At 45.8% G+C, this 24,041-nt stretch overlaps 1 protein-coding gene across 1 annotated transcript in view; it reads left to right on the top strand.

Annotated features, from left to right (window-relative positions):
* Positions 1–11,678: 11,678 nt before the first annotated feature.
* Positions 11,679–24,041, top strand: part of UST (uronyl 2-sulfotransferase) — a 296,613-nt gene continuing 284,250 nt past the window's right edge. The window contains exon 1 of the mRNA XM_019550102.1: positions 11,679–12,096. Within this exon, the coding sequence (XP_019405647.1) occupies positions 11,877–12,096 (220 nt within the window). The 5' untranslated portion in view covers positions 11,679–11,876. The remainder of the gene's footprint in view (positions 12,097–24,041) is intronic.

The raw sequence follows: 24,041 nt of genomic DNA, 5'->3' as shown, positions 1-24,041 counted from the left end.
TCTCCCTTCCTCCTCTTGCCCCCCAGCAACTGCCTGCAAACCACTTACCTGTTTGCAGCCCCTGGTCACTGGCTCCTTGGTAGCCTGGAGAGTGTTCTGCCCTTTATGTTGGATTCAGCACATGAGCCAGTCTCTAAGTGTTGTCTGGCCTGTAGACCAGCTCTGTGCTAATCATCCCGCCCTTGGGGCCTGAGAAGTTTTGATACCCTTTCCTAGAGAGGGAGGGGGGAGCTGCAAACATTAGAAATGCATGTAGTGTAACTGAGTGACATCTATAGGACTTAAAGACAGCCTAAAAGTAGCAGGAGCGAAGAAATTATTGATATACAAAGGCGTTATCTTTTTATTTTCTCAAATCGGAGTCTATTGACCCCAAATGTGAAGACCTTGTTCCACTAAACTTGATTTTGTTGAACAAAATTTCCTCATGGAAAGTTACTATTGTCTAGGAAACTGGTTTAACCATAAATATAGAGCTTATATTCTAGGTAAAAAAAAATGGCCGGCATGCTTATGTAGATTAAAATAAAGGGAAGTGCAAAGTGATCAAGAGCGCAATCATAGGCGGTGGGAGAACATATTATTTGGCAGGGGGCTGAGGAGCGCGTGGCAGAAACGCTGGGCATGGTGCTGCAGAAGCAGGGCAAGGTCTGGCTGCACACTGAGTGGCGCCGGGCACTGCAAGATGGCAGCACCATGGTGCTGCTGCTGTTGCCGGCTGCTGCGAAATTAGTTTGAGGGAGCTAAGCCCCATTAACCCCAGCCATCTGCCATCTCTGCACAATGAGAATCCTGTCACACTGTCTAAACTTCCTCTTTACAATTTCTCAAACGATTTTATGGAATTATTCTTTACCTATGCTGCATCTGAGAATTTAAATATGTTTCAGGTAGGAGAAAGAACACAATATTGCTTCACTTCCCCCCATGCATGCTCTATGCCTTTATAATACCTGTACTTCACACATTTTTCATCTTACCCAACTAACCTGTATGTATGGTTGGTTATTGCTCACATGCATCCACCCTTGTGACATAAACCCTTCTCAGAAACAATGACATCCAGATACTGGGTGCATCTACCAGTGCAATTAATGTGAAGCAATAAACTCTGGAGCAGTATGAGCTGGAGTAAACTGCTCCTGGGTTCAGCATCTACACATGTGCATAGGACAACAACAATTTGAGCAGGCCCCCAGCTGTCTGAGCTGACCAGGTACAATGTATGCCCCCAGTCAGTGTTTTACATGTGCTTTTAAGTACAATCAATTATGCTGCTGTAAGATCATGACAGCATATATTTATGTAAGTATAAAATTTACATTTATGCATTTACATTTATGCAACTGACTGTACTGTAACGACTGTGCTGTGGGTGGCTTGTGTAGCTGCACCCACTGAATACCTCACCACACACACACATTTTAAGCCCTGCAGATCAGCTTTGTGGACATCCACCAGTTTATAAATACAGGTTTATTTATTGGCTGGCAATGTTTATAGTCACTACAATTTGGATGTATGTGTTCTCTGTTTCAAACATTGCAACAAGGTAAGAAAATGCTTCTTTCTCATGATCATCATCAGACACACAATGGTAGATTGCTCAAATGTTTCAAAAGCAACCACTGATTTCTTTAGTGTTGTCATTAATGGGTGTCCACCTTGAGACAGCATTGCACTAGACCTAAAAAGTTGATAAACCTATTTTTGAAATTGAGGGTGCAATATTTACAGAATTTTTGGAATTGGTTTTGCCATCAGCAGTACAGGTGGCCCAACACTTCCCAACATTTGCTTTAACTGTCTAGGCTGGAGCTTTCCATTAACGTGGTCTGACTTAAAATTTAAAGTATTTGGAAAATTTCAAAAATAAGAAATGCCTCTGTTGCTTCCAAGAAAGAGATTAAGGGGAAATATATGTGTGTGTTTGTGTATTTCCCCTAATCTCTTTCTTGGAAGCAACAGGCATTCTGTTATATATTTTCCCCATCTATTTTTATATATAATTATCCCTATAATTTTATTTTTTTGTGTGTGTGTGTTTGTATACTCCCTATAATCATATATTTATCATTATTTCTTTTTTGCCACAAGTTAAAAAATTCTTATCACTATTGAATTGAGAAGCTTCAGTGTTTCCATACTTTGGGACAGATACTTATAATTTGTCCCAGGTGTCGCTGTGGTGGCAGGACTGGGGTTTTTGCTGTTCCCAAGAAAAAAATCCTCACATTTGGCCAAGTTATAAATCTTTCCAAAAATTCAGATTGCACTTCCTCAGTAATGACTTTTGAGAGTTTGGAAGCTAAATTCTCCAAAGACGTTGTTTGTACTAAGCATGTTCCGGTCCAATGATTCCCCTGCTGGTCTGTGTGCACACAAGTACGCACGTGTGTTTTGCAGCACCTCAAAACACATCCTGTGCACATGATTTGGTTCTCCGTGCTGCATATTTGCCTTGTGACTCCAAATTCAGATACCTGCAACCTCAGTATCAAAAAAGTATGTGGAAAAAGAGCAGGACAGTGCATATGGCAGGATCATGCACCTCCCAAAATCAGAGCCTGGCCAGCCTGGCTGCTGGCCAGGTTCTGTGCCCCTGGATTGTTGCCACTGGAGACCTAGGAGGCCCCTAGGAGCTCACGTAAGGCTGCTGGGGCTAGCTTAGGTGCTAAGGTGTGTGAATTTGTGCCACTGCTTTTTTCCCCTGTGGCAACTGCAAGCCCCTGCTCATGGGGATGCAGCCCTGGAGTTAAAACTGTAGATGAATGCAGCCTAAGTAAAGTGCAGAATGGATGCGTAGCATTAAGGCATGAAAGGGGATAGATTAGAAGGAGGAGACTATGGCTGGGAACCGTGGGAGAAGAGGACAAATTGATAGCAGTGGGGATACAGACTGATGGATTGCTGCCCTAACCAAATGGGTTCTATTTCAGCCACTGCCATGCAATTCCTGTAGATAGTTAGGCAAATCAATTTGAACTTTGGGTGGCTACAGTGAGTTGTCTTTTTTCTGAGTGCCCATCTACAGACTCTGGAGTCTGCTTTAAAGAAGTGCCAAGCATCTACTGTTGCATCTAAAGTCAATGGAAGTTCTTCTTTGCACGTATAAAAATAGCGCACTATAGACTCCTGACTGTCATACCCTTAGCCATCTCAGATCAGACACCCAAAATTGACAAACATATTTAACTTTAATTTCTGTGTGCCTCAATTCCCTATATCTACAGTGAGGATAGAACCAGCACTTTAGAGGGTTGTTGTGAATATAAAGTTATAAATATTTGGAAGTGCTCAAGATACTGTTATGATACCAGGATGAAATTAATAATTATGTCTTCAGTTGAGTATTTTTAAGTAAGGAATTGGGAAGGTCATATGTTGAATTAAATAAGTAAAATAAGTATTGAAGCTTTGTGTTCAGTAAACACTGTCCATCTGCACTAAAGGAGGAAGAGCTCTTGTAGGAAAGAAATTGATGATATAATTGAAGACTGTACCATAGGCCATATATACAAAGAGGTCAAATTAAGGTTGTATTGGCAATTTTTATTTTGTTGTATACTAAATTGTGAGTGATTAACTTCACTACTTTCATTAGTTGTAGGGGTTTTTTTCTTTTGATAAAATAGTTTAAAGAAGTAGACATTTCCACTGCTGCATGCTATGCATACAAAATTAATCCTAGTTTTGCTCAGACACCTAAGTAAAAGTGCATTAAAAGTTAAGTAAAAGTTAGGGTGAATTTACCCATAGAAAGTTTATATGTATGAAAGGAATTCGTTTCACAGTTACCTTATACATCTAAAAATATTTAATTGTATATTTTATTTGGATTTCTATTTCTTTTTCCTTTCCAGAGAATTTTTGCCTGTTGCCACTTGAGCATTAGGAAAGAATTTCTTCAGCCGAAGTCAAAATGGTCAAAGGTTATCCAAAGACAAGTTGACCCATTGTGCTAGGTTATTTAAGGCCTTTAGGATTCTGCAGACAAATGCACATAAGAGAGTGACGTGGCAAATATCACATCTGGCTGCCTTTGATTTCCCAGTTCCAGTGTCCAGGTACCCATGCATAGCTGAGTTGACTGGATGAGGCCTTGGCACAAGTCTGGAGCGTGGCTCTAACTCATGCCTCTGGAAACATTGTCTACACACAGCTCTTAGGGAAGGCTGCTGAGGATACCCACAGAATGGTTGAATTGCTGCAACTCCGGGTCTGGCACAAATATGCAGGACATGGTTTGAAGCATTCCTCCTTGAAAGCACTGGAGACATGTTGTAGACATACTTATCATATAAATGCTCTGCTGCCATACTTCCAACCATACATTATTCACTCTTGAATTATTTTTCCTTGATATCTCTCAGTTTTCATCTTTTTCAAGAGCTTTTTCTGGAAGCCAAAAACTCTCTTTGCAGTAAGAAAAATAAAGATGTATTGGTTCACTTTACAGGTTTTACCCACTTAAATAGAAAGAATGAGAAAAATGTATGCTTTGAGAAAAAGATGGGTATATTTCACATTTGTAACATGAAATATCACTATTAAATGCATTTCAAAATGTATTTATTCATCATAAATGCATTTGAAAATATGAATATATTAACTTATGCAAATATATATTTTATCTTCTTTTTTATTTGGCAAGCAATGGAAGTTATACAAATAAATAAATAAATCCTTTAATACTGAAAGTCACTTGCTTTTTTTGAGGTTTTCTATCATAGAATTTAACTCTATGTAACTATGTCTGCATTAAATCATGGAATATTCCTGCTTGAAGTGAACCAAAAACCAAAAATAAAAATTCCCCTTTACTGTTTCTTTTTGATAGATAAGTACTAGTTTAGTATGAGTTGTTGGATTGGGGAAAATTGTTGTAGTAATTTTAAAGTATATTATTTTGGTTATTTTTTTCGTAAGCAACATCAACTGGGTTCAGGAGCGTAACTAGGGGATTGGGTGAGTGAGGCCCCTACCACTGACTTTAGAAAGGTTGCAAGATTGGCTGCTTGTTATGCTTCTGGGCTGGGTTGCTTCTTTCTCATTGTTGGAAGTGCTTTATAAAGTCACTAGAAGACCTGAACAATGATGGCACAAGTTTAGAACTTGAGCTGGTATCTTCCTTTCTTCACTCTTTAAAGAGCGCTAGTCCTTCAAACAATTAATCATGAAAACAATTACTCAAATAGTTGTTCAATCCTCTTGTTTTCAATGGGACTACTCACCCATTACTCACGTAACATGTTATAAGACATTCCCGTCTAATAATGGAATAACGGTCCTTGTGTGTGAGCAACTTATGACTAGTGTGGCTATTGGTGGTGTTTCATGTGCCTCCCCTTGAGTTAAGACTGCCCCAATCACATTCTGGATGTGTCAGTCTGTAAAACAAACAAACTGTCAATTAAAGTCTGGGTTGTGTATAGTATGGGGCTCTGACATAATGCTAGTTTGACCTGTTTGAATGCTCTTTGCATTGTGGGAGTCCACTGAATTTGTTCAGCTGGTGGCTTTGAATCAGATCCATGAGTAGGACCATTATTTCAGAAAAGTCTTCAGAATAAACTTGCTATGATAATTGGTGAGTCCTAGAAAAAAATTGACCTGCTTCTTTGTCTTTGGCTGCTCATAGGAGCTCAGGGCCCTGACCTTATCCTTCAGCATGCATATCTGGCTTTGCCCACTCTGAAACCCCAAGTACTGAGTTTCCTGCTAGGCCAGCATGCATTTGATGGGGTTGGCTGTTAGACCTACACCATGCAGCTTTTGAAGGACCCTCCACAATGCCGCCATGTGCTGGTCCAAGGTCACTGAAAAAATTATTACATCATTGATGTAGGCTGATGCATAAGCATGATGGGAATATATGGTTCATGAGCCTTTAAATTGTGGCCACCATGCCATACAGGCCAAAATTACAATTAAATTGAAATCTACCTTACATAGATCAGACTGGGTGGCAGGCAGGACAACAGTGTCTCAGTGCTGAGAAGCCCCCTTCTTAGGCATGGGTTGTTTTGGTGACTGGTGCACCTTCCACTCACCTACCTTCAGGCTCCCTATGCATCCTGGCAGGGAGCCCTTCTAACACTGGTTCATAGAATCATTGAAAGTTAGGATTGTGACAGATCTCAGGAGATCATCTAGTCCAACCCCTTGCTCAAAGCAGGACCATCCCCAACTAGATCATCCCAGCCAAAGTTTGCTTACCCGGGTCTTGAAAACCTCCAAGGACAGAGCTTCCACTACCTCTCTGTGCAGCCTGTTCCAGTGTTTTACTACCCTCCTAGGAAGAAAACTCTTCCTAATATCTAACCTAAACTTCCTTTGCTGCAACTTGAGACTGTTGCTCCTGTCATCTGCCATCACTGAGAACAGTCTAGCCTCATCCTCTTTTGAACCCCCCTTTAGGTAGTTGAAGGCTGCTATTAAGTCCCCACAGTCTCCTCTTCTCTAGACTAAATAAGCCCAGTTCCCTCAATCTTTCCTCATAAGTCATGTCCCCCAGCCCCCTCACCATTTTTGTTGCTCTCCACTGGACTCCCTCCAATTTGTCCATATCATTTCTGGAATGCGGGGTCCAAAACTGAATACAGTACTTCAGATGTGGCCTCATCAGTGCTGAATAGAGGGGAATAATCACTTTGACCTACTGGCAACACACCTACCAATGCAGCCCAGTATGCTGTTAGCCTTCTTGGCAACAAGGGTACACTGCTGGCTTATATTCAGCTTATTGTCAGCTGTAACCCCCAGGTCCTTTTCTGCAGAGCTGCTACCCAGCCAGTCAGCCCCCAAGCTTTGGCGGTGTATGCTATTGTTTCATCCTAAGTGCAGGACTTTGCACTTGTCCTTGTTGAATCTCATGAGATTCCTTTTGGCCCAATCCTCCAATTTGTCTAGGTCATTCTGAATCCTAGCCCTACACTCCAGCCTATCTACTACTCCTCCCAGCTGGGTGTCATCTGCAAACTTGCTGAGGGGGCACTCTAAGTCATCTTCCAGGGGACGTTGATGATCCCTGGAGTACTCCACTTGATACTGGTCACCAACTAGACATTGAGCCATTGATTACTAATCTCTGAGTGCAATGCTTTAGCCAGTTTTTCTATCCACTTTACAATCCATTCATCCAGGCCATTCTTGCTTAGCTTGCCTCCAAGAATGTTGTGGGAGACCGTATCAGAAGCCTTGCTAAAATCAAGGTACACCACATCCACTGGTCTCCCTGCATCCACAGAGCCAGTCACCTCATCATAGAAGGCAATCAGGTTGGTCCATCATGAGTTGCCCCTAGTGAATCCATGGTGACTGTCCCTAATCACCTTTTTCTTCTCTAAGTGCTTAGTAATGGATTCCTTGAGGATCTGCCTCCATGATTTTTCCAGGGTCTGAGGTGAGGTTGACTGCTCTGTAGTTCCCTCAGTCCTCCCTTTTCCCTTTCTTAATTTTTGAGCACTATGTTTGCCCTTTTCCAATCATCCAGGACCTCTCCTGATCACTATGAGTTTTCAAAGATGATGGCCAATGGCTCTGCCATCACATCAGCCAACTCCCTCAGAACCCTTGGGTGAACCCCATTCACCCCCATGGACTTGTACACATCCAGCTTTTCTAAGTAGTCCCTAATCTGTTCTTTCATCACTGAGGGCTGCTCATCTCCTTCCCGCACTGTGCTGCCTGGTGCAGTAGTCTGAGAGGAGAACTTGCCTGTGAAGACGGAGGCAAAAGAGGTACTGAGCACTTCAGTCTTTTCTTTATTTTCTGTCACAAGGTTGCCTTCCTCATTCAGTAAGGGACCCACAGTTTTCCTAATCCTCCCCTTGTTACCAACATACTTGTAGAAACCCTTCTTGTTACCCTTCACATCCCTTGCCAGCTGCAAATCCAAAGTTCCTTTGACCTACCTGACTTCATCTGTGCATGCCTGAGCAATTCTCTTATATTCTTTCTTAGTTAATTGTCCAAGTTTACACTTCTTATAAGTTTCCTTTTTGTGATTGAGTTTACTGAAGAGTTTCCTGCTAAGCTAAGCTGGTTTTCTGCAATATTTGCTCGTCTTCATGCACTTGAGGATGGTTTGTTCTGCATTCTCAGAAAGACTTCTTTGAAGTACAGGCAGCTCTCCTGGACTCCTCTCCCCCTCAATCTGGCTTCCCAGGGGTCCTGCCCATGAGTTCCCAGAGTGATTTGAAGTCTGGTTTTTTGAACTTCAGGGTCCTTACTCTGCTGCTCTCCATCCTTCCTTTCCTCAGGATCCTGAACTCAATCATTGTGTGGTCACTGCTGTCCAAGTTGCCATCCAGTACCACATTCCCCACCAATTCTTCCCTGTTTGTGAGCAGCAGGTCAAGAAGAGCATGACCCCTAGTTGGGTGCTCCAGCACTTGCACCATGAAGTTGTCCCCAATACTCTCCAAAACCTTCCTGGATTGCCTGAGCACTGCTGTATTGCCCTCACAGCAGATGTCAGGGTGATTGAAATCCTGCATGTGAACTGGGGCCTGTAATCAGGAAACTTCTGTCAGCTGTTTGAAGAAAACCTTAGCCACCACCTCCTCCAGATCTGGTGGTCTATTGCAGACCCCCACCATGACATAATCCTTGTTGCTGTCCCCTCTGACCCTAACCCAGAGACTCTCAATAGGCCAATTTTTAGGTTCATACTGAAACTCTGAGCAAGAAAATGGTTCTTTTACAGAAAGCGCAACTCCTCCTCCTCTTCTCCCCTGCCTGTCCTTCCTGAACAATTTGTACCCATCCATGAGCGAGCTATCCCACCAAGTCTCAGTTATTCCAATCATGTCATAGCTCCGTGACTGTGCAAGGACTTCCAACTCTTCCTGCTTGTTTTTCAGGCTTCGTGCATTAGTGTACAAGCACCTAAGGTAACTAGTTGATTGTCCTGATTTGTCAGGAACTATGAGAGCACCTTCTCTGTTGTCCCCTCCTGCTTGCTCTTCCATTGCTGCCTGAGCACCCCTGCCTGCAGCATGCAAGTTGCAGATCGTGGTTCTGCCCTGGATCTGACCAACTTGCCTCCGCTGCAAGATCCCAGCAGCTCTGAAGCAGCCCCTATTCTGCCACCTGCTCTGCCAGCATGGCTGGGGCTTATCTCCATGGCAACCCCAGCCTTGTGCTATGGCAGCTACAGCTGTGGTCTCCATGGAGACTGGCCCAAGCTATATGGGCAGGGGCTACTGGGAAATGGAGCCCACTACCAGTCGGATCATCCCCATGGGCCGGACTTTGCCCACCCCAGGCTAGAAGATTCACAGTTCCTACTGAAAACAATTGCCCAGGCTGACTCCAACAGCATTAACTGCTCCAGCAGCATCTCTGGCAAGAAACCAGGATCAAGGGTGGGATGTTTACACTAAGGTGTAGCCTAGAGTGGTTACATCATAGTGTAACAGGAGCAGGGTAGCAGGGATCAGAGATAATCCTGCCCTGGAGTGGTGTAATTTTGAGCTGCGTAATGAGTGCTTAAAACCAGTTTCAGGGGTTAAGAGCTCTAGGAGTTGCCTAAAATAACAGTGTAACAAGGCCCTAACCACTCCAGTTTATTTATTTATACACACACAAACATACACACACACAAACACACAAATAATCACAACCTTAACCAGAACTGCTAAAGTTTTTAAGTGTAAACTGGACCTAAGCATCAGCATAGTTCCCTCAGGTGGGAAGAGAGGATCAGTGCAGCTTGAGCTGCAGCTTTGGATGACATAATCAGGCCCTTTAAAGATCTTGCCAAAGACCTCCCAGAAGGGAAACCAAGAGCCAAAGCTGGCTGTGCCACCTAGATCAAATGATCCTGAAAAGCAGTGGAGGCACCAAATACATTTTTTAAATTATTATTTCCGCTTCTCAAGGCATCTTCAAAGAACCCCCAGAGTACAAAAGTTAACATCTTTGTAGGAGTATTGGAGCGAAGCCGCCAATGCTGCTTAGACTTGAAGAAGAACCCTGCTGGCTCCAAAGCTTGCCTGAAATCTCTCCCTCCTACTACTGCAGCAGGTCCAAGTGAAGTCATCACCCCCTGGGGCTCTTGGGCCACTTAGAAAGTGAAGTACCAGATCCATCCATGGGCTCCTGCCCACTTGCTTCTGGGCAGAGGACAAGAGGCAGAAGAAAGCTAGGGTATGCCATATTCAAGTTCCTCCCAGAGAGTCATATACACCAGGTGCAGGCTGGTGTCTGCGCTGGAGAAGAGTTGCAGATTGGAAGCAGGGGTAGCCACAGGACCGGATTAACGTTTGGTGGGCCCTTGGCAAACAAACTTGTGGGCCCCAGGCTGGTTGAGACACCCAGGTGCTGTTGCCCGCAGGGAACGGGGCTTAGAGCTGCTCCTGCTGCAGTAGCAAGGCTGGCACAGGGGAGGGGAAGGGAAGGAAAGGGAAGCAGATGGGGCCTGGGAAGGAAGGACTAGGCCTTGCCGCCACTGCTCAGGGTGCTAGGCATGTGCCTAATTCGTCTGCGCCAGATTCCACCTCAGCCTTGCTCTTGGGAGGTGGCGGTGCATGGTGGCAGCACTCTGTCCCCACCCACCTGTGCATACCTCCCTAGCCCCTTTCCCAGTATCCCCAGGGGTATGTGTACCCCCAGTTGACAACTCCTGGTCTATGCAGTAATCCGGCCCTTGGTACCCATGCTCAGTGCCATAGCAACCAAGGTTGGTGGCCAGGGCAAAGCCTGCAGCCCGCCACAGCCCCAAGCACAGATCCAGGGGGCACCCACCCACCCCATTCTTGCCCAGGAGTGCACGCAGTGCTGGGATTTGCTCTTCACCAGTCCCCATGCCCCCGCAAACAAGCCACTCACGGCTCTGTCCCATGTCCTGCCTCAGCTAGGCAGCGCCTGTTGGTGTCCCTCTCTGCTTTGGCATCCAAGGCGGTTGCCCCCCCCGCACTTGCTACAGCACTGCTCATGCTGCATTGCATCCACCACCATGAAGATGACTTGGACAAGAGTTAGGGGAGGCTCAGTGGCAACACCTAGGAGATGCACATGCACCTCCTGAGAGCACTGGTTTACCCCCTGACAGGCCATGTTCCCCGCTTAGGTGACAGGCAGGGGGAGCAGATGGGAGCACCAGTGCCCCTCCTGCGTGCGCTGGCGGGAGAGTGCGAGCGCTGGATAAATCGCTGCGGCCACTTCTGGGAGCACTGTGCGACCCCCCACCAGCCGGGGAGATCGGCTGCGCAGGATGCCCCTCCTCTCCAATGCCGACTGGTTGCTGGGGGGGCACGTGCCCCGACTAAGGTGGCACTAGTTGCCTGTGGAGAGGCTGGTACTGAAGGTGGCCCAAGAGCAAAGGGGAGAAGAGGCCGCATGTGACCAGATTTCATAGACATCAGGGCTGGAAGGGACCTCGCAAGATCATCGGGTCCAGCCCCCTGCCCCAGGGGCAGCAAGTCAGCTGGGGTCACAGGCAAGAGAAACATGCAAACGTGTCTTGAAAGTGTCCCGAGTAGGTGCCTGCACCACCCAGCCGGGGCCAAGCCGCGGGGCAGAAGCCCCCAGCCCCGCTCCCTCGGCCCAGACCCCCAGGGGTCGCTGCAGCGGCGGCGGGAGGCACACGCAAGTTTGCGGCGAGTTGGAGCCGGCACCCGCGGCGCGGGGGCTGTAACCCGACACCGGGCCGGGAGGCGGGGGAGCCAGCGCAGCCGGGCCGAGCGGAGCGGAGCAGAGCCGCCTCGGGGGGCGAGCGAGCGAGGAGGATGGCGCCCTCCCGCTGCCGCTCGCCCTGCCCGTAGCCGCCCCGCGCGGGGACCGGCCATGGGGCAGCGGCGGGGCTCCCTGCCCAACTTTCCCGTGCCCGGCCCGGCCGCCGGGGGCAGGATGCGGGCTGCGGCGTGAGCATGAAGAAGAAGGAGCGGCCGGAGCCGCCGCCGGGCGGCCAAGGGCAAGGGCAAGGGCCCGGCGGGCGGCGGCGCCGGCCCCTGCCGCTCCTGCCCTTCCTCTCGCTGCGCGACTACGGCTTGTGCATGGCCGCGCTGCTGCTCTTCTGCCTCGGCTCCCTCTGCTACCAGCTCGGCGGCGGCCCCCCGCGCTTCCTGCTGGACCTCAGGCACTATCTGGGTAAGCGCGAGGGGCTCTGCCTCCCGCCGGCGGGGCTCACGGGGGTGTTTCACATGGGCCCAGATGCAGATGTGGGTGAGGCGGGTGTGCTCGGCGCTGGACGTGGCTCTGCCCCGCTCGCCCCTTCCCCCTCATGGTTGTTAGGGGCTGGACGGAAGGGACCCCGGGGCAGGAAAGGCTGCTGGGGTCGGATGAGCCCAGCAAGGTGGGCGTCAGGATGCTTTCTGAGCATCGCCAGAGGTGGGTTAGTGCGCTCCAGCAGCCTCCGTGTGGGGCATTTGGGGTCCCCCCCACTCACGTGGAAGCTAAGGGGCAGCTTTTCTCGGGGTGGGGTGAGCTGAGCTGAGCTGAGCTGTTTCCTCACAGCTGCCCCCTGCGCCTTTAGTAAGCCCCGCAGGCTGCTGCGTGCAACCCCGCCATGTGTCCCCTTGCCAGCGGCCTTCCTGGTTGCACAGGTTCACAGGAGTTTAGGGCTGGAAGGGACCTTGTGAGATCACCGGGTCCAGCCCCCTGCTCTGGGCAGGAAAGACTGCTGGGGTCAAATAACCCCAGCAACTTGTGCATCCAGTCTCCAGGAGTTGCTTCCTGGGCATACATACCTACAGTTAAACTGGTTTGCAGTGTAGCTTCATCCCACCTCCCCCAACCTCATTTGAAGCCAGTATCTGGGGTCTGTGACAAGCACCCCCCCAGCTGAGCCCAGGGGTGGCTTTGCTTCCTGGGGGTGCTCCTTGGAGAGAGGCAGCCAAGCAGTAGCTCTCCAAACGATCCCCCATTTCCCTACTTTCCTAAACCTTCTGTAGGGATTTAAGTAGCAGTCACAGCAGGTATTGGTTTGGTTTGGTTTTATTTACTGCACCTGTGATCTTCCCTCTGTCCTGATCTTTGAACGCCACAGGTATAGATAGTTCACTTTTACTTCCTTAAGGAAACAGAAGACAAAAAATGGGTCCATTCAAAGCGCTTTCAAATGTTGCATTCATTTTGAGTTTTTGTAAGCTCCTGAGAGAGACCCCCATGAAAAGTCCCAGGCATTCTTTGTAGTAAGTATTCAAGAATCTATATAAGATTCTAATGAAATGGATATCATGGAATCATAGAAAATTAGGGTTGGAAGGAATTCATCTAGTCCAACTCCCCTGCTCAGAGCTGGACCATCCCCAACTATGTCATCTCAGCCGAGGCTTTGCCTACTCGGGTCTTAAAGACCTCTGAGGATGGAGAGTCCACCACCTCTCTGGGTAGCCTGTTCCAGTGCTTTACTACCCTCCTCAGGTACTGGCAGATGTGTACAACCCCTCCCCCTCCCCCCAGCACTTTACCAGAAGAGGAATTACATCAATTTGACTCGACTCCCCAGCAACTATATAGCTCGTGCACTTCAGGGGGCTTCTGGGGGCTTTTATCAGCCATTAAATAAAAGTGCCAAAAATTCCTGCTGAAGCACATGAGCTATACAGGCATTGGATGAGCCAGGTCAGACTGACACAGTTTCTCTTCTGGGCCTGTGCTGCACTTGGCCTGGGGGTGTGCAGAGCTGAAAGTAAAGCACTAGATTTTTTTTCCACGTCTGTAAGTAGACCTAGTGAGAGAGTTTTTCCTGGTATCTAACCTAAACTTCCCCTGCTGCAACTTGACACCATTGCTCCTCCTTCTGTTATTTGCCACCACTGAGAACTGTCTCACTCTGTCTTCTTGAGAACCATCTTTTCAGATAGCTGAAGGCTGTTATCAAATTTCTCTGTTAACCTTATCAGTCAGTAGTTAGGGCACTAGGTCAGGATGTGAGGGACCAGGGTGAAGTTTCCTGCTACTTCCGGTGTCAGCTTGGGGCAAGTCAGGTTGCTTCTCTCTGGTACAGTTCACCTGCTCTAAAAATGGGGATGACAGTACGTTCCTCCTCTGCAGAGAAGTTGTAAGGGAAAATTCATCAGCATAGGAGACGCATGATGTTATGGTGGTATAAGTACTAATACCGTTCTTTAATCTTTGTTCCTGTTTTGTTTTACGCCTACCTTAGGGCTTCTCTACATGGGGAAATTTCAGCGTGGGAAACTAGGATATGATTTAACAGCAGACTAGTTACTCCACACAAATTCTCTGCTTGAATGCTCTTACGGGGTAATTAGCTCAAAATAGCTAGCACATTGTAAATTAACACCCTAGTTTATTGCGCAGTTACTTTCTTGTATGTAGACCTAGCCTAAAAAGTAAGTGCAGTATTGCAGAAAGATCTATTGATTGGTCAGCAAGAGGCCTAAGTTCTCTTGTAAACTACAGAACAAGAGTGGATAAAAAAAAAACCCACAGAGAACTTTCCCCATCATCCTAAAGCACATTGTGAGAACCCAGCAGCTAGATTTGTGCATGTGTTTCGTTTTTAAGAAGAAGGCACTTAAAGGAAAGGTGAAGCAGCAGAATCAGATGGAAACCTACTGTGAGCAGGAAAATAAATATCTTTTAACTATTACTTTCCAAAGAGAACTGTGTTTGGGTCACATTCTATTGGCTTGCTGAACTGTAATGTTTCTTTGAACAGTAATGTTTCGGTTGTGGAAAATAGTTCTGAAGAGGGTATTGGATTGACTGTTTCCAGTCAGGGGGAAGTAGTGGGAGGCTTTACTTCACATAGACTGACTTAATTGGGAAAAGGTTAGAAATGCTTGTGGCGACCGTCGATCCTCCTGGATCATGGTGTATGCATAAGGGCCGCCCAGAGCTTCGATGCATATGCTTGGGCAGGAATTTCTGTAGGAGTGAAAACTGCCCAGACCTTCCATCCTCCCATTAGGCCACTGTGACAGAATCCAAAGGTCCGACTGAGTCCAGATGTTGGTGCCTCCATGGCTGTAGTTGTATGTGTCTGGGAATCGAACCCAGGTAGAAATGCTTGTATTCCATGGTAAAAGTCAATGCCAGAGTAGTTCTTTTCATTATAATTCAAGGCTGACAGTAGGACTTGTGCATGAATCTAATCACCCCAATTACTGAAAGTCATTGTGGTGTGTGAGGGTCTTACAAAAAAATAGCATGCCTCCACATGGCTAAGCATCATGGTCCAGTTGTTTTGGGGAGATGCAAGTGTACCACCACTGCCAGAAGGGGCTATTTTACATTCAGTGATTGGCAAGTTGCATTTCTATCATTTGCATCCCTCCAGCAAAAGGAGAGCGAGTTCTTGTTGGGTGTTGGATGAGAAGTGTCATTCAGTCTCAAAGTGCTTCATAAAAGGTCAGTTTTATTATTTCTATTTTACATAGAGAGGGAAAATGACTTTCTAAAGATCATCCTACAAGCCTGTGGCAGAGGTCAATATAGCATCACTGTCTTGTCATCATCCTGTGCTTTCTTCTCGCTGGGCCAAGCTGGTTCCCCTTGAAATAATGGAACGAATTCTGCTGTTACAATGGTGTTTTGTTTGATTTTTCCAAAATTATTCCAGACTTGCACTTTACAGCTGAGAGCTAGAATTTGTCTTAATTTCCCATGTGCCTCCAAAAAGCCAACAATATGTCTGTTGAATCAGCTTGGATACAGCCTGGGGCTGTAGCATTTTTTTAAAATATGGGACACCTGTCATATAAATTTAAAATCTGTGTAAATCTGATGAAAGCTGAAAAGTATCACAGCTTGAACAAAAATGAATTCCACAGTCAAGAGCTTGTTTACAGACAAGCATTCCAGGGGCATGTTAATAGCAAGGGTGCCAGGATTCGATTAAAAAAAATTACAGTAGTCTTTGAAACAAGTCAGGTATGTTTGCTGTATTTGTTTAATGTGCACGAGCAGTAGGCTAAGGATTTTTGTGATGAAGACTGATTGGCAGCTAATTTTAGTTCTGTGAGTAATGACATACATGTTTGTTTGCTCTCTTGCACAAAAAAGTTTACTAAATTACACATCTAACAATTCAGTACTTTAAAAAGAAAGGAAAATGTGGCCAAACCTCTGATTGTGTACTTAGGCATGCAGACGGTTTTAAGCAATGAAGGAGCCTTGCTGATCTGTGTAGACCTATTTACATAAGAGTTTTACAAGGACAGGACTTCAGAGAGTTCATGCACATGCTCTCACACTGCATTCTCATTAATAATATGAAAACACTATTAATCTAATACTTTTTAAGCCATTAAACAAACAAACTAAGAAATTATTTCCGTCTCCAGCAAAATTTGAATGCTTTCTATAATGATAGGAGCCAAAGCATTGTTGTTGGTCCTTTGCATTTGAAGATGACCATCACATCACCAGTTGGTTTGGTTTCTATGAATACATGAATGGCTGATCAGGCCAATTTGTGCTTTGAACGGCCTGTGGCACACTGAGCAAGAGATGCTGCTTTGAGTTGCTTGGTTAACATGGGCCCAGATGCAGATGTGTGTGTGGGGGGGGGGTGAGGCGGGTTCTGCTCTGCCTCAGCTGTTCTTCTCTGTTCACAGATGGTAGCTCCTCGTGAGGCTTTGTCAGGTGGAAAGATCATGAGTGAGATCTTCCCAAGACTTAGGGTCAATGTTGAAATATTTCAAGGATGACTTGAGGGAGTCCTTGAAGTGTTTATTTTCTTCTGGCCTCCCTGAGCACACTTTCCTATAGCAAATCATAAAAGATCTTTGGCAGTCATTTGTCTGACCTCTAGATCTATATTGGATGGAAACACAGAATGAGGCTGACGAAGGATCAATTCAAAGTCCTCTGAAGTCACTGGGACTCTTTCCACTGACTTCATTTGACTCAGTACCATACCTAGACTCCTGGCTGCTCCGGCTGAACTTTTAGTATGGGATCCCCCTTCGCCAGAGATAATGATTGCAATTGTAATTTTGTAATTTTTTTTTTTCATTTTCAGGCCCCTTCTTTTGGTTTTAAATAAGACCATGAGAAGGAAGGGAATAGAGGAGGAAAACAATGGGTTTCTCTGTTTTATACATTGTATGCCTTTGGCAGCCTTGTTGCATTGCAGGTTTCATTGTACTGTGAATGGTGAGTTGCACTACTCTGGGGAAAGCTTTTGGTAGGCTTTTCTTTTTTGTAAAACTGGCAAGAGTGTTTACAAGTAACAGTAGCCAAGCTGCTATTGAAACTGAAAGTGAGACTGAAGAGGCCTCTGACATCTGTGTGCAAAGAGAAGTGAAAGGGAAGAAAAGGGGATGGCCCTGACAAGTTTCGTTTTGCTCTTAGGTTAGCCCAAACGTAGCAGGAAGGTACAAAAAAAGCATGCACTTTTTTTAAAGAATTAAGAAAATAAAAGGGTGTGTTATTTAAAGGATCCCACACCAGAACGTGGAACAGGTTGCATGTATGTTTAATTATTGCACTGGTCACTGAAAACCTGCTGTTTATAAACTTTTTTTATGAACAGCATTTCAGGGCATCTTTGTCTTATATGCTTCCCTTGCTCTTGAATGGTATAAAGCAGAGCTATTTATTAACAAAAGTTTTGATGCTGTGCATGCTCTTCTGTATATGTCTAGCCACCTTTCTCCTTTCGTAAAATGCTTGCAAGACTATGTGGAAAAAGTAGTCACAGTTTGGAAAAGGTAAAGCTGCTGTAACCCTTGTGCTTTCTTCCCTGTCAGCCTTATATTGAAATGATTTATAACACTCTTCAGGTTTTTCTTTGAATTATCGTCTACTGTCCGTTCTGGGAATGATTCGACAATACGTAACTCTGATATGATGCCTGTGTAACACTGCTGGGAAACTAGAATGATTAAGCGGTGAGAGGAAGCTTATGACTTGACTTTATACCTAGCGTGCGGTTTGTAGGGCTGCACAGTTGCTAATTGTGCCATCTTGCCCTAGATAAGGAGGGAGAAGGATTTCAGCTTAGGGCAGAGATTCCCAACCACCGGGCCTGGTACTGGACTGCAAAGGGTTGGCTGTTGGGTCATGGCATGAGCCGCGCCCCCCAGCGTGGACCTAGGCGAGTGGCTTTCATCTCCAGCAGTCCTATGCAGGGTTAAAGCTGGGCGGCAGGGCAGCCCTGGGAGGGAGGCAAATGGTTCCATGTACCCTGTCCTGCTCCTATGCCAGTCTGCAGTATAAACAAGGTTGGGAACCACTGCCTGAATATTGGCTTGGCTTGTGAATCTTGGGGGACAATTTGGATCTTGAGCTGCAGATTTTTGTTCTGTTCTTGCTTTAATATATTCTCCTCTGTAATCTTTTGGCTAGAATAATACATATTAGTTTATCTGTATCGTTTAAAATGTTTTCAGGTATCAGTAGCAACTAAAAAGTATTACCATATGATAGTATTTTGCAGTCAGTATGAAACAGGGTCTCTTGATCTCAGCATTGCTAAGCGTACTAGTTTTTTTCTCATTTTCCTGAAACCAAATGATATGTGTACACTGAAGTGGCAGTGTGTCCAACACAGATGTTCCCAAAAGTCCCGTCTTCCCACTCCCTTTGCATGCTCACAATCAAAAAGTGCCCTAGCAAAGATGATTTGTAGTTGCCTCCACCAGCTGCTTTCTGGAGATAGAGGTCTCGAGTGTGGCAGCAAAGGAACAGCGGTTGCCACAGTACCCCATATGGCCAGCCAGTATGCTTCCCAGGCAGGTTCCTAATTCTATTAAACTTAATCACTTTTTATAGGACCTGCTAAAACAGGGATTCCTCAGCCTCCTTATTTCCAAGTGGCTTTCAGCAGCCGGCTAATTTTTTTAGATGTTGATCACAATGTAGTTAGTTTGTCGAAAGCGTTTTAACATGGAAGGCTACTTAAAGCACACAGTTTTGGTTTTAATAAAAGTGTAACATATGGCAGGAATCAGTAGTTTGCCAGCTGGAGAATACAGTGGGAGGAAAGCGGTTTCTGACTTTTCTAAGAGTACGTTACAGAGATACATAGAGAATAGAGAAGAAAAATTCCAAGTAGAGATTCTTGAAAATATATCAATTTTACTTTAGTAAACCCTTTTCGGTGATAAGTGTAAGTAATAACACCAATTTTTACTGTGCCTGTTTCTGCTGATTTTTCCCAGTCTTTTCTGATCTTTTCCTCCTTGCATATGAAAGGCATAGATAATGAGCTTTCCTTTCCATAAGGAAATAGACAAAAATAACTCTACACAAAGTGCTTTCAAGTGTACACTTATTTTGAGTTGATGTGGGCTTTAGAAACTCATGTGAAAAGTCCCAGGCATTTTTTGTAATAAGCGTATTAGGGACCAACATACCTGTTCTTCCTTTATAAGAATCTAATTAAATGTATTTTTCTATTAATCTTGGTAGTCATCTGTTTGTTGCAGGTAGGAAGGAAAGTCTTTTAGAACTGGAGCTGGTATAACAATATATATACCACCAGTTGTGTTCTGGGCATCGCTATGAACAGTTTTTAACTTTCCAAGGCCTAGAAATAGGGGAAAGAAGTGCCCTGGGGAGAGGGGAATCACTGATTGTAAGATGTATATTTGTTATATACCTGGATACTTAAAGAAATGTATTTATGTCTTGGCCCTGGTAGATAGAGCTCCTATTGCTAGACACCAAGCTTCTGAGTTTGGATCCCAACATACTGTTACATGTTGATAGGCTCCAGAACATTTCTAACACACCTCTTTGGTAGAGACTGCTCTTGTTATTCCCTCTGGAAACTAAGACTCTGCAGTCCCTCTGCCCTAGGCTCGTAGAGTTCCATGTTGCTAAGATCATCCCTTTAAAGAGCTGCAACCTTGTGGGCACTCAGTGTTTATTGTTCACTTCTTTAGGATTATGTGATAAGTAAAGCAAACACATCCTTTTGAAAGTTTCCAAAAACTAAATCATTCTTTAGTGTGCATGAGAAATATATAAATCTGTACAAATTATACAAAACAATAAGCTAATACCCCACCCCCACCTCCCCAGTCAGCTGCGGGTTCCCAGCTGCAGGGATGCCTGGGGCACTTCAGTGTCTGGGAGCCCCATCTGATCGCTATTTATTGGCGCAGGTAGAGCCTGGGTTTGTGATCCTGAATTGGCAATAAAATGTGATGGGATCTGGTGCACAATCTTGCAATCACAGCTTCTGGTGTGTGGCATGGCAGGAAGTGTAATTGTGTGGATTGTGCATCAGATCTCATTGTGCCTTTACCTGCACGTCTGGAGGGGCCTCCAGTTTGAAGCAAATACCTCTGAAATCGCATCAGGGTATTTGAAGGTAGACTTATGTTTTGTGTATTTGAGAATGTATTTGGATCAGGTAATGTTCCAACTGGAGCTTTATAGACTTGCACAAAGTACAGTAGAAAAAGAAAAGCAACACTCAGTGTTTTGTTTTATGCTGAAGGATTACATTGTGAGTAAGTAGCAGGCACTCTGGTGATAACTTAAGAATATGCAAGCCAAAAGCAACAGAAGGGGGGAAAAATGCCCTTTGAATGATGGACTGACTTTCATATTCTTTTCTGCAGTTAGGCAGTTGGGTTTGTTTGTTTTTTTTAACCTTTGTTTAAGATGTCATAAAGAATGATATATTTAAAATTCCTAGAAAGGAAAGCTTTCTAGCATATGGCTTGAGGTCAAAGGTTTCACATAATGCTGTGTGGCAAAACAAGCCTGTTTGATACACCAGCTCCTAGCATGTGATGAGAGATCTATAGCTTTTTCTGCTCGTCTTTCGTGTACTGTTGTTAGGAATTTTGTTGCAGCAAATATTGATCGAAGTAGCAGTATATTTTAAAGTTCATGAATGAATCTGTGCATTTAACTCATTTTAGGATCTGCATATGAATGTGGGTAGAATAAGTTATCAACAATTTGTGGGTTTTTCATGGACAAGCCTATATTTGTCTAAATCTATATATTATCTAAAAAAGACACAACAGGAAATTGGTGTTTTGTTGAGATTTGCAAGATAGATGAACAGAGGGGTAGGCAGTTATTTTGGGCAGAGGGCCACTTACCAAGTTTTGGCAAGCATTCAAGGACAACAGAATGTTGAGAGCTGCATGGGTAACCCCGCCCCTTGACAGATGCCCCGCCCCCTCGTCTCCATTTTGGGGTCAGAAGTCCCACCCATAACCTCTGACCTTTGTCCCTGAAAGTACTCCTTTGGGGAAGAGAGTTTGCCACATCGGGAGAATAAAAGCCAAATTACATACTAAAAAATCAAACACCCATAATAATATATTTTAATTTAATTAAAATTTTTTTTTTCCTGATTTGTGGGTGTTTGTGGTATATATGCAGAAGTGATTGCATATGGGGGTGTGTGTGGGTATAGATGTGGGTATGGAAGCCATGTAGTGCAGCGGGGATGGGAAGGAAAGTGGGGAATGTGGCGGGGGTGGGGAAGTGGGAACATAGGGCCTGTGGCCTGCACCAGTGTCCCAGGGCCAGGGCTCCCCCCTCTCCCTGCTGGTGCAGCAGGAGCTTGGGGTGTGGGCTGCACCAGCAGGGAGAAGGGGGAGCTGGTCTGGCTCCATAGTGCCCCTCCTGGCCAGGGCCTTGTGCTTCTGCCGCCCTGCTCTGGTCCCTGCTGGCGCTGTCCCTGGGACACCAGCACAGACCCCGCGCTCCTGCCCGGCTGCTGCTGGCTCCCATGTGCTTGCTGACTCCCAGGGCCCTCACCCCAGCCCTCTGGTACAGGTGGGGAGCAGCGCGCAGCCCCGACCCCATGCTCACTGGCGGGGAACGAGCTGGTGCTTGTTGCAGGGGAAAAGTGGCCCCTTCCTTCCCGTGACTGGCGCCCTATGCTGCAGTCGCTCAGAGCTTGAGTGGGAGTGCCAGGCCCACACCAGGACACAAGCATAGGTCCTCTGCTCCCGCTTGCTTCCACTCCCCCCTGCCCCAACCGCCACATTCCTGGTGGCTTGCTGGCTCTCGGCTGCATGGCCAGACCATGGGGCTCAGCAGGATCTGGCCTGGCCCCGAGGACTGGGGTGATCCCTGTGGTCCTCCCCTGCCTCCCCCCCCCTTACTTCCTACTTAATTTCCCACTTCAGTGGAGATGCAAACAGCCCCATGGTTCCAGGCCAGAAGCCCCTGCTAGGCAGGGTCTTCCGGCTGGGGTGGGGCAGGGCAGGCTCTGCTGTTGCAGGAGCCTGCCAGGGCTTCCCCTGCGTCCTACTGCTCCTGGCTCCTGTCATCTTTGATAAATATTAATTTTCTAAATGTTCTAGAGGCCCTTTGAGCCAGGTAGAGTAGCCTGGTGGACCAGATGCGGCCTGAGGGCCCGATTTTGCCCACCCCTGGGTGAACAGGTCAGACAAAATAAAAACTGCTGTCTACTTTTTCAGGAAAAAAATCTTTCAGTGAAAATTATGACTGAAGTTTAAAAGAAACCCTTACATTCATTTCTTGTGTCTTTCAGTTGTTGTGTCCTGCCTCTAATGGAGCCAGGTGCATGAGCGCTTCTCGGCTTTCTGTTGCAAAGCTGCGAAGTTGTAAGCTTTGGGAGAGCTGACTTGCACTGGAGCTGTGCTCCCAACTCTGTAATGAGGAATCTTGAAGCCCCCAGAATTCAACTTTGAATTGAGAGGCCATCTAGCTCTGTGCTTTGATTTTTTTTTCCTGAAACAAAAATTAACCAGAAATACCCTTCTATAAGAAATTTTGAAAATTCTAATTTTATTTCAAACAAGAATGAAAACTTTTTCTTTGAAGCTTCAGCATTGTTGCAGAATAGAAATAGCAATTTTTTACTCACTCTAATTTTTTATATCACTTCCACTCCTCTGCTGTTTGGGAAAGCTGCCTCCTCTGTCTATCCACACACACTTGTGTGGTCCCCCTTACTGTGGTACCTGAGTGTTTCACAAACTTCAGTATATTTATTTTCAGAATGATAGCACGAGATAGGGAAGTGCTGTTGTTCCACTTTTATAGACGACAACCTGAAGTTTGCATTGGTGAAAGCAGGATCCAGCTGAGATGCTACCACGCACACTTACGCTTACCCACGTTGCAGACATGCTCCAAACCCAGCAGTGTGCCAGTGAAGCTGTATGGGTGTTTCCCTCTGCAGCCATTGTCAAGCATGACAAACCAAGGTGTTGAGATCAGTCACAGGAGGCTGCTTATGGGCTGCCTCATCAGTGTATTTTTGGGTTGGAATATGTCAGCAAGAGTGGGTGGGCAGGGCATTCTTGCAGCCAGCTTGGCTGCAACTGCAGTATAAACATGTCCGAAGCCTAAAGATCTTGTCAAGTGTCCATAGGCTAATTACAGAAGCAAACCAAATCTTCTTAGTCCCAGCCATGTGTCCCAAGTGCACCTTTCTCCCAACTAGTGCAGCTGTTTGTTTGTAGTCCCAGGCTGACAAGACAGCATTAGCAAAAACCTCAATTTTTGTTTTTAAATTAATGCTTAAATTCTGCAGGTGACTTGGGATTCTTTATCTGGAAAGTTTCCCATTCAGCAGTAATGAGTAGACTAGTAGATTTACAAATATTACTGATGTTTATGTTAGCAGAAGCTAGGACAGAATGGCATCTTAGTGACTAACTGGTACAGAGAGACATAAGCTTTTTTAGGTGACAGTCTGCTTTGTCAGATAACTATGACATAGCACCTGACAAAGTAGGCTGTTGCCTATGAAAGTTTATGCCTTTCTGAATCAGTCTCTAAGAAGCCACCCTGCCTTGCTTTTGCCTGAGGTCAGATAATAAATCAAACTAGCTCTCTACTAATGCTTATGCGACATTGGTTTTTCTTTATTTTAGAAAGTGGGTTAGGGATTGTTTTGAAACTACTAGGGGTACACTCATAGAGATTTTGAGGGCCAATACCAATAGCCGATTTTTAAGGAGGCATATTAGCTGATACAGACAGATCTGATTGCTGATACAGCTGCCTGCAGCTGGTAAGTCTGTTGTGGTGAAAGGGGAGGGAGGAGGAAAGGGGCTGGGGTGGGGCAGATCAATGTCCCTTGCTGTGAGAGAAGGAATGGGGCTGGGGCTGGGATAGGCACTGCCCATCTGGGGCAGGATTGGTGCGGGATGGAGCTGTGGCCTGTC

Source organism: Crocodylus porosus, unplaced genomic scaffold, assembly GCF_001723895.1.
Source record: "Crocodylus porosus isolate Cpor-Errol unplaced genomic scaffold, CroPor_comp1, whole genome shotgun sequence".
In the NCBI taxonomy this organism is placed as follows: Eukaryota; Metazoa; Chordata; order Crocodylia; family Crocodylidae; genus Crocodylus; species Crocodylus porosus.
This window is presented reverse-complemented; position numbering and strand designations above follow the sequence as displayed.